This window comes from Taeniopygia guttata, chromosome 14 (assembly GCF_048771995.1).
Source record: "Taeniopygia guttata chromosome 14, bTaeGut7.mat, whole genome shotgun sequence".
Classification (NCBI taxonomy): domain Eukaryota; kingdom Metazoa; phylum Chordata; class Aves; order Passeriformes; family Estrildidae; genus Taeniopygia; species Taeniopygia guttata.
In genome coordinates this window covers 1,749,617-1,765,431 of record NC_133039.1, presented here as the reverse complement: position 1 = coordinate 1,765,431, position 15,815 = coordinate 1,749,617, and the positions used below count along the sequence as shown (strand labels likewise).

The 15,815-nt window shown below is 38.1% G+C and overlaps 1 protein-coding gene across 2 annotated transcripts in view; it reads right to left on the bottom strand.

Annotated features, from left to right (window-relative positions):
- TRRAP (transformation/transcription domain associated protein) overlaps positions 1-15,815 on the bottom strand; it is a 74,073-nt gene that overhangs the window by 21,784 nt on the left and 36,474 nt on the right. For both annotated transcript variants that reach the window (XM_030285092.4, XM_041719238.2), the window contains exons 46-60: positions 15,039-15,164; positions 13,246-13,392; positions 11,864-12,066; positions 11,063-11,184; positions 10,016-10,229; positions 9,096-9,275; positions 8,627-8,773; positions 7,834-7,953; positions 7,265-7,552; positions 6,568-6,705; positions 6,080-6,192; positions 5,439-5,574; positions 2,901-3,092; positions 848-1,043; positions 374-639 (exon numbers count right to left, since the gene is read on the bottom strand). In XM_030285092.4, the coding sequence (XP_030140952.1) occupies positions 374-639; positions 848-1,043; positions 2,901-3,092; positions 5,439-5,574; positions 6,080-6,192; positions 6,568-6,705; positions 7,265-7,552; positions 7,834-7,953; positions 8,627-8,773; positions 9,096-9,275; positions 10,016-10,229; positions 11,063-11,184; positions 11,864-12,066; positions 13,246-13,392; positions 15,039-15,164 (2,588 nt within the window). The remainder of the gene's footprint in view (positions 1-373; positions 640-847; positions 1,044-2,900; positions 3,093-5,438; positions 5,575-6,079; positions 6,193-6,567; positions 6,706-7,264; positions 7,553-7,833; positions 7,954-8,626; positions 8,774-9,095; positions 9,276-10,015; positions 10,230-11,062; positions 11,185-11,863; positions 12,067-13,245; positions 13,393-15,038; positions 15,165-15,815) is intronic.

Genomic DNA, 15,815 nt, shown 5'->3' with positions numbered 1-15,815 from the left:
ACATACAATTTTACTTCAGTTTGACCACCACTTCCACCACTCATGAGTCAGACACTCGCTTTTTTCCCATTACAAATAATGCCATTTTCAAAGTCCTTCCATTTACCCATCTTGTAAGATTTCAAAAAATCTACTCTCACTTTACTTCTGGGTCAGCTAATTTTTAATATAGTCACAGAATCCAGTTCACAGAGGACATTAACTCCTTTGGATTGACAGCATGACTCAAAACAACATTCCCTGCAGGGTATAACATGGCCAAGGCAACTCAGCCCCTTTTCTGGACACAGGCAGCTTGTTTAGATCAATGCACCCGATGGCTCCTGTAACCCCCTGAGTTCCAACAACAGCCTCAGGAATAAAGCTGCCCTACCTGCATGCACTCGTTTTTGCCCATGACTCCAGCCAGCTGCAGGTAACACTTGACCTGCTGCCGGATCTTCTGGAAGCAGTCCACGATGGGCACGGTGGGGATGGTGTGGATGCGGCTCAGGATGTCCAGGGCCACGTTGACCAGCCCTTGCTTCCGCGCGATCTTCCCGTACTGGATGATGGCCGAGGCCGAGGCGTGGACGCCCAGCATGGCGTTGTTGGAGCTGGGATCGTGCTGGGAGCTGTTCTCATATGCAGTCACAATGGCTGGAAATGTGAAATGTTTGTCGTGGGAAATGGTGTTATACAGAGAGCAGCAACTTAACAGCAACACACACACATGATTTAAGATGGGGATGACTTAAGATTCAATGAAAATTGAATAAAAACTACAACTCATCAAAATCAAGCCAAGAACTTATGTGTTGTCTGGAAAATTCTATGATGAATGCATGCTGGACTAGGCAAGACTTACCCTGGTAATGATGCTGTCTCCACATGAAAATGCTGCTCCAGTGGGATAAATCATCTGACACGATAGGTAACCTGTTCCTCCAAGTCTTGACAACAGTTTTCATATCATGTAAGCTGTTGTTCCTCCCCAGATTCGTGGGTTGCAATCCCGCGTTTATTTGGGCTGCTTCCTGAAGTTCAATTATTTGCTGTGCTGCCTAGAAAACATAAACAAAAGTAAGGAACAGACAGAAGATGGCAGCAGTCTCAAACCCACTAAAGGCAGCAGTTTGTTAAAACTTCAACCACCTGAAGAAAAGGCCCGCAAACTTTAATGGAATTTAATTACCTGTAGGACAATAAAGCCAGTGTAGTATTCTCTAAGCTACCGCTTGGCAGATAACAGTTGTATTCACTGTTAATCAACCAAATGAGATAACTATTTCAGAAAAAAAAAAAAAAAAGGCAGTCCAAATTTATAGAGTGAAATCTCTTGAAACAAAATTAATTAAAGTAATATTTTCCTACAATCATCTCAGTATCAACTCTCACAATAGCTTAACCTTCATCCTACAGCCATTCATCACATAAATTTAATTTTCTCATGGGTATTTAATCACATACTATCTGATATTAAAAAAAAAGTAATTACTGCAGTGCAAATTTGAGGCTGCATTTGTACCTCTGTCAGTCACTGACTAATTTATCATTTCTTCACGAAGGATATATACATATTAGATTGTTTTAAAAGCTTGTTTTAATTGATATCTGAAAGCACTTAAATACTTTATTTAGCAATATTAATCTTTTCCTGCTGCAGATGCTGCCATTCTGGAGCGGGGGAGGGGAGAAATTTGAAAAATGGGTGAAAACTTAGCAGGAAGGAATTAAATTCATTGAGAAGCCATCTAATGCTATTGTGTGAGCTCACATATTGTATCTTATTTACTTGATAACTTCTTCTGAATATGGAGAAAACTTCCATATTCATTCACTTTATCTGATGCATCAAGTTATATTATAAAAATTCAAAGGTATGAGCTGCTGTGCACGCTCTACCTGCAGGAGCAATCATTTTCTAGAGGTCCCTTCTTACATCGTGTACATTGGTTATGAATCACACACAGAGTGAAACTACTGATCTTAAACAATCACAGAGGCCTCTGTATCAAAGAGAACTCAAAGCAAAGTCCTCTGCACTTCCACAGGCAGGGCTCAGGCACAGACCTCTGAGCAATGGCCCACCAAGAAATGATCTCTGTTATGAAAACAATTTCTCCCCTGGAGATGACAGGCTCCCTCCACAGGAATCTTTGTCAGGTATATATTTATAAGACAGGGACAAAGCCCAAAATGTCCAATGAATTGAATGTTTTGCCTAAATTCCACACTGCCTATGTGAATGATCCTGCCCCAGCACCACTTCCACACTGATTCCACACAGATTAGAGGAGACAACATTCATTTGCAAGAATCTTCTGAAAGTAACTCTAGGCCAAATCAGATTTTTAAAAGATGGCTTTACGCATCTACTTCTGTTTCATTATACTTGTCAATAAAACATCTACTCTCAAAAATTCTTCTCTGACTGTTGCAAAATTAATTATTTACATTATTAAATCCAAGAGATAACAACAGGGTGTTGGTATTTTCTACATTTCAAAAGGAAACAGAAATCCATTTCTGTTACGGTAAAATGTGTGTGAAAGTTTCAAAGGACACAACCATTCATTTTTCACCATGTAATACATGCTATTTCATTTCACATAATAGTTAAACTACATATTCCATACAATCATAATTGTGCCAGGTGCTTCCCAAAAATATTTCTGGAGTTTTGAAAAAAAGGTGGGTTTAACCACTAACAAGCTCTTGCTGATAAGCAACACATACTTCGCAGAAATAGAAACACACATTCTGCAACTTCGAACAAAGAAATACCACGATGCAAAAACTATCAGTACTATATATATATATATATATTATATACACTAAAATATTTCACACTTGCAGCTACTGAAAGTTCCGAGACCTGCTACTGGAGGACAATGGGAAGGAGAAGTCTTTGCTGTCACCTGGAGCAGGGGGGTGTGGACGTGGGACACGACGTGCGGCAGGCGCCGCCACTCGCGGATGGCCAGGCTGCTCGCCATCTCCACCAGCCGCTCGATGAAGTTCAGCTGCTGCTCCTCGGGGTGGCAGATGGCCAGGTACCCCCTGTACATGTTCACCTTCCAGGCCATCTCCTTTGGACAACTCAGCTCCACCTGGTCATGGAATAGGAAAAAAATCCAGTAAAGATCATTCACACCCAAACAGTTAATTTTTTAAGCTTTTTTTTTTTTTTTATATTTATTTGTTCTTAGAACAAACAGCTTTGATGTTTTAAATATAATCTCATTTCTTAAAAACATCTGATTAAAGTATTAACATTTATGTCACTAGAGGACTTTCAGCTCTCTTAAAGTTACTGGCAAGGGCAGGCTAGCACATGAATTGCCAATTCAGCACAAGAGTAGAAATGCCCATGCCCAAGCTGCTGCTGGGGTATTTTTACACTGACAACTGTAATGCAGCCAAAGAGCTGAGCCAGCCCAAAGCAGCCCTGCCACAGGAGCAGGAAGCTCACAGCAAACAATTCACCCTGCACAAAGCCAGGAGATGCTTCTCAGCAGATAACACACACAATGTCTGAATTGCTTCAGGGGCTCCAGAACATGTAATGGCAACTTCTCACATAAAAGGATCCTGTGCCTACCTGTCCCACATCATGCAGCACTGTACTCCCTGTTTGCTCTAGGGCATAGCTAAGTTTATGAAAATAAACAGCTGATATTTTTTTCAAGTAATCACAACCAACCTTCTCATTTATACAATTTCTAAGCACAGGTGCAAAGTCAGGTCATAGTGCTAAAATAATTTATAAAATTATTTTAAACCATTTCTTCAGAATTCTGGAAGAGTAGAAATGTGGCAACTAACCCCAGCAGAGCACTTGAATTGTGCAGCACCTAAATTCTGTGAGCACTTTACAGCAAACTTGCACTGAGCCAGTGCTCAGCAGCTGACACTGCAGGTCTTTAATCTACAACTTTCTCACTTTTTTCCTCCACTTTACATCAAGCCCTTTATGGTTTCATGTGCAACACAGAAATCCCCCTGGCATTATCCTCCTGCTGATAAACTGTATGGTGACCATTACAATTGTTATTCCTGTTATCCTCAACTGACTTTTACACCTAAGCCAGCAGAGACAAAGTGCCAGGTAGCATCCTTACACTTACACAGTGAAAATAACCTCCTCCTTTATTATGTTATCTACTGGATCATTAAACACAATGGCAGTGTGAGCAAGTGGAAATGAGTCTTGGGTGCTATCAAAGGCTATCTGCTGTTTTAATAGCTCAACTTTAATGGGTAGATTATTAAAAATCTTGCACAAAGATTTACAAAAACTGATAGATATTTGCCATCGTCTCTGGCCTCTCTTGTGAATCAACCATGGAACTTGACAAAAAACAGCCACATTAAAGAACATCAATAAAATTGGAGAAGTGAGTACAGCAGCATAGAATCAATTATTCTTTCAGATCCCAATATTTATGCAAACATGTGCTGACACTTTTACAAGAACCTGAGTAGTCACAAAGGCTCCATTTATGGCTTCAGCAGCATCTTCTCCTCAGTCATAAAATAAATGTCTCATTACTGAAAATACCTCATTTAATACAACTACAGCTACAGCATATCAGCACTTACTCAGGGTTGTCACTTCCACTCAACTTGCAATTGTCCAAAACCAGAAACTGTCAGATATGATCTATTTCACTCTCTTCAAGCCCAAGGCTTACAATATATGTACAATATAGTTCTTATTTTAGACTTTAAAGGTTTTTCAGATATTCTAGACTTAGCCTCTGAAGTTGCATACTTAAATAGGATACTAAGTGCTATAAGAACAAAAGAAATTAATTAAAATGTAAATAGCACCCATAAGATAGTTTTTGTTGCATGTGCAGTTTGCTACTTAGACATTTGGCTTCACATTGTATTTTAAATACATACTTCACCTTTTTATTGCAAATTCTGGCACCTTTAGCAGAGTTATTTCAGTATTGCCCCACTGTATACAACACTGCAAGAAAGATCTGCAAGCTCCTTTCCACCTGTGATTTAATGCAGTATTCCCACCTTTCAGATTTCAGTTTTACATCTGGTTAATGTTTCTATATTAACTCATCACAGATTAACAACTCTACCTACCATGAAAAGAGAATATATTTCCTTAAAATAAAAACAAAACAGAAAAAACAAACCAAAGAAAAACCAAATCAAAACACGCAAAACCCCCCATGTTTTCCATCTTCTTTAGATTAGTGACACTTGACACAGCACTTAAAAAAAATTCCACACAATCTACTGGCAACTCCAACAGAAGTCTGCCATTGGCCACAAGAAGCTCAAGATGTCCATGCAGTCTGGCTGTCCTAGCAGTCTCAAGAATAATAACCACCAGCTTATTCTCAGGGGATGGTTCTTAAAACAGCTGGGATGAAAACACCCAAGGCAGGATGAGGAGAAACTAAACATGAGCACAAAAAGCCCTCACTCACCTGCACCAGAGCCTCCTTCATAGCAATCCAGTTTGAGACCCTCCACGCACACTTCAGCACTAGGTAAGGATTTATGTGACCTTTGGACTGGCCATATTCTGTCAAAGGCTCCCACTGGTTCAACTCTTTTGAGCAACTAGGAAAACCAAATGCAGTGTCAAATTTGTTACAAAAAGCCCCCAAAAACTTCAATAAAAGTGACAATAAATATCTGTGTATCAGAATATTATCTGCATATTTGTCTACAGTTTGCGAGCACTGCAGAAGTTTTATCCAGATGGGAAGACTTTTTTTTTTTTATTTATTTATTATCAGTTATAATACAGAAATCTGTGAACAGGGAAGAGCTGCATTTTGTGTCTCCCAGAACAACCATTTTAAATAGGAAAAACAAATTTTAGCTCCAGTCTGTTTCCACCAATAGCATATTACATTTTTACAGCAATTCAGGCATATCACTTCTGAGGCTCTGTTAAGGGAATACAAAATAGCTTTTTTTATTCCCTTAAGTTTTCCCTGTATCTGAGTTAAGTCCTGAGGTAAGTTTATTCTCATAACTAATGCTTTAAACCAAGAACAGGGTATTTTGCTTCTATTGCAGGGTAAAAAATACTTGTTCCACATCAGCTTCTAAGTCTTACCGAATCCAGTGGTCTTCCCAGAGCTGGTACTCAGGGAAGATGGAAGGGGAAGCGTTGCTCCGTTCGTGCTCTTTTTTAGCCTTCTCCATTGCTTTTTCATAAGTTTCTTGTGCCTAAAGAAAATTCAACCATTCCAGGTTTCCATCTGCTCTGTACACAATAAGTCAACACTCTTTTATTTTTTAAAAACCAGTGATAATAAAACCTTCATAGACTTAAAAAAAATAGTCAAGTGTGTTAAATTCATTCCTGAATATTTGGCAGCTTGAAAACTGTCATGAAAATCTGATGGGTGTGCACAAAAATTTCACCTTGCCACGGTATTACAAGGCCTCAAACTACTACTGTAGACAGTAGGGAAGCCATGGTACTTTGCATTTTAGAAGACTGAAGTTAATTATTAATATTTTCAGAGGTTTTTCCTGCTGACCAGAATATTTATCCTGACTGTAGAACTACTCAGATAATTTCTAAAATCAAGACTGTACCTGTTCAAAAAAGCCATGCTGTTCATAGGCAATGGCTGTTGCTGTCTCTGGGAATTTGCAACGTTTCTGCCACAGCCCGGCCCACATATCCTCTTCTTGTAACAAGGAGTAGAGCTCAGCAAGCGAATCCAGGATTTCCTACAAGGTTAACAACACATTTCTCCACAGTTAATCTGTCTTTATAAAGCATAGTAGGCAGCAAACCCCATGTTCTACACTGAGGCAAGCTGAGAGAGACACAGAAATAGAGAAGGGCTTATAAAACTTAAGAAAAATCTCTTTTAAAACTCTGCAAGGCAAAAAATTAGTAACAACCATGTACTGAGAACACCACTGCATGACAAAAAAAAATCCTAAGGCTTGTACACTGACTCCTACTTGTTTTCCCTAACATAAGAGATCAAATCATTTAAAAAAAAAAAATCTTTCAACAAGTCAATAACACAATAGGACAAGAGGAAACAGCTTCAAGTTGCACCAGGGGAGGTTTAGATTTCATATTATGAAAAATGTCTTCACTGAAAAGGTTGTAAAGCACTGGAACAGGCTGCCAGGGTAATGCTAGAGTCACTGCCCTTGGAGGTATTTAAAATACACGCAAAATGTGACACCTGGGGACATGGTTTAGCGGAGGACTTGTCAGTGTTAGGTTTTTCTCTTCATATTTCATAAGGTATTTCAACAAATATAACACTACCTGCTGAGGAGGAGTTATGCTTTCCTGCTCATAAAATTCTGTTGTCTGTTTAGGCTTAATCTGCAGACTGAGTCCTTTTTCAAAGGCTTGATGCTCCAGCATGAGTGTAGAACGAAACCAGAGGTTGTGAGTTTTACCCAAGTATTTCAGGACACAAGGTCTGATGGGAATGGGAGGAACACACTGTGACATGGCTTCCACAAAGCAGTTCAGGGCACTTGGCTGGCAATCTCGCTGCACCTGGTGGCTTCCACTGCACAGGAAAGGGCTTATTTCACCTGCTAGAGCCTAGAAGAAATAATGTAGTATTAGCGGTCTATTCAGATTCTTCAATTAGAGAAATCAGATTTAACATCTCTTTAGTACAGGAACAACCCTTCAATAAGTACATTTCTCTTTGCAAAATGAAAGACCCTATTTCTTTTAAAAGATGTATTCATACAGGTACACAGCATTCAGCAGTCTGAGAATGGCAAAGCCATGACAAATTCACCACACAAACACATTTTCCTAGAACAACAGTCATTTACAAAGAGGAAGTTGCAAGTGGGGGAGAGAGAGGTTCTCACATGTTGCTGTCTGTCAGACAGGATTTTCCAAAGTCGTGAAAATAGCTGTATCCAAGTCTTCTCTGCCAAAGGTGTAGAAATATGACATAACTGAACAAAGGCACTCAGCAACGCTCCAGTCTGGAAACAGACAGATGCACAGAAACAGGAAAATTCAATTAATCCTGTGGCAAAACAGTCCACTTATACAGTTGTTTCACTAGTAATATTAACATCTTTTCAACAAAAATATGTTTCCTTTAGCAATATAGATTTGCAGCATTAATCCTATTTTCATGTTAATCAAGACTGATTCATTACTGTAACCACCAAAAAAAAAAAAAAAAAAGAAGGAAAAAGGTAAGATGTTGATCATCTTCCTAATAGGAATAATCAGGTTAATTGGATAGAGCTGTTGCTAGTGTGTGGCGTTATTTAAACTTAGCTTTCAGCTAAATTATTTTCTTAGAAATTAGTTAATCATAAGATGCTGATACACATTCTTGATCCTATACCCTGTGTTTGTCATCACTAGTTTCTGAACTGAGTTGTTAAAATATACATACAGGGAAGGAGGATGATATTTAATTTTGTAGGAAAGGGATACAGTAATACCTAGCAACGAAGTGAAGGCTTAAGAATTTTTTACTATAGGCAAATAAGAAACTACAGATTATAAGAGCTGTCTACATAAGAAAACTCAGCTACAAAATGAGACGTGTGAGACAGAAAAAGGAAAAAAAAAATAAGATCACCTCAGATCAGTTTGAACTTTTAGGATTAAAGTGGTTTGTCACCAATAACCTGCACCCACCTTCACCTCCCGAAGGGAGTCGAGGAATTTGTCGTGCCGGTTGGTCAGCATGTGCAGCTGGTTGCCAATGTCCTTCTCTGAAAGTTCTTTCGTTTTGGGAGTGCTGGTCTGATCCCCTGGAGCCAACTCAATGTCTATTTCAACATCCTACACAGAAATAAGCACAGTAAAAATAGGCATCTTCTATGTACTTTTGCTTATTTTCCACAATAGAAAACACCCTCCTGATCAATTTATCTGATCAGGCCTCACTGTTTTCTTTTTCAGGTTCAGATCTCTAATTGCCTAGAGTGCTGAATGAATGAATGGGAGTTCTGAGAGACCCACGCATGCTTGAACCACAAGAGACACGAAAAATCTGCACACATCACCTTCATCACACATTCTCCAAAGCTATCTGGTGGGAAACTAGGAAGAGCTGAATTCCACCCAAAAGACTGCTTTTTCCACAGTATTTTCTGTCAGCTACCTCCTCTTTGGATTCGCTGTTCTCCCTCTCCCGAGGCTCTTGCTTGACGTGTGTGACCATGGCAAAGGCTGCCCTGTCGTGGCTGTCAGCGAGGTTGATGACATTGGTGATGGAGGGCAGCATGGCCCCCTGGCAGCTGGTGCCAATCGTGGTGTTCCTCTCACACACTGCCAGCAGCAGCTGCCACGTGGGGAAGTAACAAGAGTTTTTGAACGTACATTTTACTGCAGAACTTCAAAGAAAACATCACTATGGTTTAATATTTAAAAACAAGATAAAAGTTGCAATAGTAAGTTTAAGGCTTGTTTATCAGCTTTATTAATAGAATCTCCTAGGCCTAAAGGCTGTGTTTTGCACTTTTTAACACAGGGAAAAAGTGCCCTCAATCTGCTAATAAATACAGACTGTTACCCTAAAATGGATGTTCACAGCCACCTTAAATTCATGCTTTAATATGCACATTGTTAAAATAAAAGGTTTTGACCCATTTTATTTTAAATAAAGCGAGTAAAGATGCAATTTCATTTCAATGCAATCCCACCTAATAGCTGTCATACTGTTAGGAGACATTCCAGCTTTAACAGTTTTCTTGGACTCTTCTCCTATAACTATTCTTGGGGTTTTTTCCATAGTCACTATCAATTATAAGGGATTGTTTTCCTTAAGGAGTATTAACCTGGTCATTAAGCTTTTGTCAGAGAAAATAGATTTTAAACATTTATATTAAAGCCACTTCCTAAGCATCGGCATTTCACTGTTCAGCCATTATATATATTTTTAAGCACCACAGGAGCTGAGGCAGCAGACTTGGTATTTTCATCTTTGATACAAACACACTCTACAAAACACACACCCAACAAGGAAAAATAAGGATTAAAACATGTATCTAATTGCATTTCTGACACAAGTAGTTTCCCTACCTCGATGCACTGCTTTATCCAGAAGTGATTTCCCATTGCTTCCCAGTTTTGGGAACAGGTCACATAAAGCAAGCGCTCATAAACGCGACGTTTCATGGAATTGTCAAAGACCTCAAAGAATTTGGCTCGGATGAGTGGCTGGGCACAGCGCAAACCAGAGAGAAATGCTGGCTCCAGTTTAGCTGTAAGTTCACTCCCAGAAAGATTCTCATCCCTAAAATGAATAAAGATGAAAAACAGAGCCATTAGAAGGAGAAGACTTTTAGGTTCTGTATAACAGACTAAAAACCCCAAGAGATGACATTCTGTAAAAACCCACATGTGATAAACATCCAGGTGCAGTTTTTGAGAGAAACAGCAAAGAAAACTTTGCTGCTTGTCGTAAAACTGTCCAGAACTATCAGAAATACTATTTCAGGATAAAATCTTATCATAATTGTGAAACACCGAGCTACATCTATATGGTGCTTGAAATCACAAATTGTACTGATTAATAAAACTTTCTGAGCACTGTGAAGCAGCAGAGTACAGCAGCAAAGGGACTGCAAAATAATGTGAAGCAGCAGCCCACCATTAAATACCTGTCATTTGTTGATAAGGTGACTATTTTAATTATTTCATTGTGATTCAAGTCTTCAAGTCTACCTAGCAAAGTAACTCTCCTGAAAGTGTAATTTACAATTAAGTTTCAAGGAAAAATAATCTTTATATCCTATGAATGTGATCTTACAGATCTTAGCTGTAACCACAGTGCTGAGAATACAGCCAGCTACAAGGATGCCTTGGTATCTTGGGAAAGCAAGAAGTTGGGGTGGAGGTATTTTATCAGTGCCAAAAGTAAAAATCCTTACTAAGGAACTTCTGTTTTCAAATTGCATTCCATAAATATGCACTGTGGTCTCAGTAAAGTGAATTGATTTTGCATTTTAAGCGAAAAAAAAATCTCTTAATTCAGACCTAAAAGGATTGATGACATGTTATAAAGTTCATATATGGTACAAATTATGAGCCAATAAGCTGCAATAAATGATTAATTGCTATAATTACCTATAGACATAGTTAACAAGGTCTAAGAACTGAGCATTTAATTCAAGGTCTTCTGGAAAACGCTTTTCAATGTAAGTCATCATTTTCACCAGCAAAATGGACTTCTCCCGGAGAGTAGGTGTCTGTGGTAAAAGAACACATGATTAATTTTGTCAATTCATCCTAAAACATGCAGAGAACTAGAACGTTCAAACTACAACTCACCCACTCTTTACATGACTCTTTTGCTTCTGAAGTACTGAAGAAGAGCTTGGTAGGTCATAGTTCTTACAAAGAAAAGTAACTCAAGCACTTATCCTTCTAATATATGCTGGACAATTTTAGAATTGCAACCAAAAATAAGTCTAAGTTGTTCAGGTATTAAAAATTTCTGGCATTATAAAAAGTGTGGTCCTTTTGTACAGCACTAGGCTGTAAAGAGCTCAATTCTTAACAAAAATCTGGCAGATTGAGGAGGACACAAAATGTTACAGAGTAACATAATTTATACCAGCATTAGTCATCTTCCTCCTGAAGAGTCTTTCTATCCAGGTTAATGTGAAGTATATTCTAAAACTTTAGAGGAAGTTTTCCCCAAAACAGCATTTGAGATCAAACATCAAATATAAGTCTATAAAATGCCAAGTATCTATAGCTGCAGCTATTTTCACAGGGAATGAAAATAGTCTAAACATCATCAAGGGCATCTAAACATATATATCAGATCATTACAAACCTCACTGTCAAAACTGATGAATTATATTGGCTAACCATAGTTATTTAGTATTTGAGAGCAACAATGACTTCATCTACTCAATTTACCTGATTAGCTGCCATCGGGGAATTATTTTTCACCCACTCCTCCACTATTTTTACCACTGCACGAAGAATTTTGGCATCAGTGGATTTTTCAATGAGAGATGTTAGAATAGCTTGTATAAAATTTTTCCTCATTTCCATGCTCATCACAGCCAGGCGAGTTTTCACAAGATCCAGACTCAGCATTACCAGTTCACTTGTACCTGCTATGGATGCAAAAACAGGGTTAGAGTTGTGTATATACCTATGAAACACTGAGGGAAAAACCTTTCCACATAAGATGCTGTAATTTTAAAAATATCAGCATCATCTATTGCCTGGAAATGCATCCATCCCCAGAGATAATGTGTTCAAAATAACCACTTTACCTTCCTACACAACTAAGGCCCAACCCAAGGCCAGCTTGGATGGGGCTTTAGCAACTGTCTTGTGGAAGTGTCCCTGCCCATGGCAAGGGGTTGAAATTAGATGACCTTTAAGGCTCCTTCCAACCCAAACCATTCTATGATTCTATGACTTCTTTCAAAACCAAATCCCTTCAAAGTCCTAAAGGGAAGCTTGTTCTTTCCTTTCTGCAAATCTTTAGTAGAAGGTATTACAGACCCTTAATACTGAAAAACTACAATTAATTTTGTGAAAGAAATTGTCTGTGATGCAGCTAATTCTCTAATTCTGTTCAGCTAATTTCCTGACTTGCTTATCTATGAAGTTTAATAATTTTCCAATTGTTTCTCAGTGTTAATTAAATTTACAAGGTTCTCATTTACCTAATAAAGCTGGGGCTGGGAATCTAACAGCAACAATTCTTTCAAAGTGTTTACTTCAGTAGCTTATTCATTAATAAATTACAGGGCCCTTTACCAGCACTGAATTTTCTTCTACAAGAACATCTGATTTTTTCTAATTCATTTGACAATAGACAGAATTATACTGACTGAAAAAGATGCTATTTTAAGATTAAAAGCTAAAGCATCAGCTCCAACAAGTTAATTCAAACACATTTGTTCCAATATTATAAAATAGGAAGGAGTAAAAAAATTGAAAGCACAGAGCAATCAAAAAATTCAGCCCTTCTCCCCTCAACCCTCTAAAGCCTTGAAGAATTTCGGTACTTCTATTTATGCTGCAACTCAACAAATGTTTCACTATCCCTTCACCAAAAAGGTTGGGCTAATACTGAAATTCATATATTAAGCAGGTAACTGGAACTCCTAAGTGCATTTTAACTCTCAATACTTCAGTAGTACTACTCACTAAGGCTGAAGTATTTTTCAACAAGTTATAATGCACACAAACACTGCAAAGTCATTTGAATCCCTTTAGGATGAAGATCTTTTAATCCTTTCTAACACTTCTAATCATTAACAGACTGTACAAGGTAATACCTGTGTTTGCTTCTGCTGTTCCTGCTGTGGCCTGTGGGTTCAGGTGTTCCCTGACCATCTTCTGCAGGGACCTCATGAAAACTGAGATCAGCCTGTCAATGTAGCTGGGGTTGTTGCTGCATGCAGATTTCAGAATCATCAGAGTCCCTGTGGATAAAAACACGGTTTCAGGAATTAAAACTTTTTTGGGCATGACCTGAGTAAGGTAGAGATGCCATGAAAGAAGGATGGGACTACCCAGGTTACAAACATTAGAAATCTGGAGAAATTTGAAGAAAAATTTCAGTCTCAACTTTAGTCCTTAGAGTAAGTCTAAAAGGTTACTTCTACACTAATCAAAATATTTCAAAGTTTTGTATACAAGTATGTGATGAACAGCAAGTGGAAAAAGGGAGGACAGGAAGAAAGGGATTGAGAACAAATACTTCCCCAAGACCTTAAAAAAATGTAGCTCCTGATGTTGCATATTTATTTTAGTAGCAAAATGTAGAAAAACTTTTAAATTAGTAGGCCTAGGTTTACTAATTAAGAAATCATAACTTGGGTTTTTAATCTAGAAACTTTATAAAGTTTAATAAATCAGTTTCTGTAGATTGAAGAAGTTAACTCAGGTTGACTACTTCTCTCTTTAAAAAAAAAAGCACACACATCCTGTAAAATTATACCTACTGAAAAAAACCTACTGCAACTTTCTAATTCAACTTATCTACACAGCATAACTACAGAAGCATGCTCTGGTCATTGAATGGCTCCTACCAAAATTCTGATTTCTTTTTCTGATCAGATGAGCACAAAGTTTGGCTCACAAAGCTCAGCCTCTGAGCCACAAAATTACTACAAAATGCACCTCCTGACAGCTTGATTGTGGTGCTGCTTTTCAGGGAGCTCTGGACAAAATGTAAGAAACATCTTTCATGGTTAGTTTGATGTAAAGCACGTCCTGACATCTGACAAATAGGCAATTCCCAAGGTAAAATTACAGCCATCTACACAGCTCACAGAATAGAACAGTGAAGGACATTTGCCATTTAAATCAGCAGGTTTTCCAACACTGTACAATTTCAGGTTTGTATTACCAACACAGCCAGTTCTGGGCCAAACTCTATTATTCCTATAAATCTTTGTCATTCTATTATGTAGCTGAGTTGTCTAGCTGTTCAGTAAGTACAAAACAAAAAAAAACAAGAGAAGAAAAACATTTCAGCTCTTTAGAATGGTCTATGCTAAAAATTCAGATTTTGTCACACAAGAAAAAATAGTACTTTTGCAATTTCTTGATTACTGAGAGTTTAAGATCTATAAATACCTAAATCTTAATACACTATCTAAGTCAGCTAATAAATAAGGCTTATAAAATTAAAAAGGAAGGTACAACACATAAGACTCTACACAGACTCCTTGAACTGTGCTGTTGTACCTCAGAGAACCTGCAGGATTCGGTTTTTTCCTGTGTAAGAAGCTGACAGTAATTTTATTTTCTGCCTAATATCAATACTGCACCTTTTCCTTATGCACTTTGAATACAAAAGGCTTCCACTTCAGAGATCTACAGATCCCAACCTCCAAAAACTGCTCCCAGGTCACTTCAGGGAGCAGACAGAACAATGAACCCCCCCCTCCATTCCCTTTCTCCACAGCTTTGACATCCCAAGCTCGTCTCTCGTGTGAGCCCGAAATGCTTCCCACAGCTTCCTCTGCATCAGCTCAGATTTATGGAAAAAGGAAACTCATGACAAAGGCATGATTCATTCAGGGACATTCCCACAGGGCTGCCAGGGGTGTGGGACACATACCAAAGAGCTGGGAAGGGTTGGCATTGGTGGCTTTTTCATAATTAGTCAGTCCTTCATAAATAACCTTCCCCACTGCAGCATAAAGGCACTCTAGCTCTTCGTACTTGGAAGCTACACTTGAGGTACCTGCAGAGTTCAGAGGTGTGTTTAGTTTTGGTAATATTACCCACAGCACAGGCAGAGAACAGTTACACTGTGAATCTAGAGTCAATAAAACACCATTGCACTCTTATACAACAATCTAAGGTGACATAGGCAGATCCCTCATTTATATAAACCTCTTTATTATACCAGTATGTCTCTGATATTAGTGTACGACTTCTGAGTAACTCAATTTGACGAACAGTCTTACATTACTGATTTACTTTTCTCCATGAAAATATTATCTAAATTAGCTTCTATTAAGACACAGCATATTACTTATTGCCTTTCTTTTTTACACTTTATCTCCCTTCCTTGTTTCAGCAAAACAGCAAAACTTAATACCTAAAAAATTGCACTTTTGAAGCTGAAAAATTCTAATTGCAGAAATACATTAAATTTATAGCATGAATTTCTTGAACTAAAGTTATGACAGCCACAGGTTATTAAGTTTTTATGTCAATGGATAATGATGTATTCCACATGATTACTTCTTTCAGCTTTTCCTTTTTTAATCAGAGGTTGAAAGTGCAAGCTAAAATGGACCATTAAATGCAAGAATCATAAAACAGAATATTAGCACGCTCCAAAGAGTGCCTTAATCCCACCCTCAACCACTTAAGTTATGCAGCAATA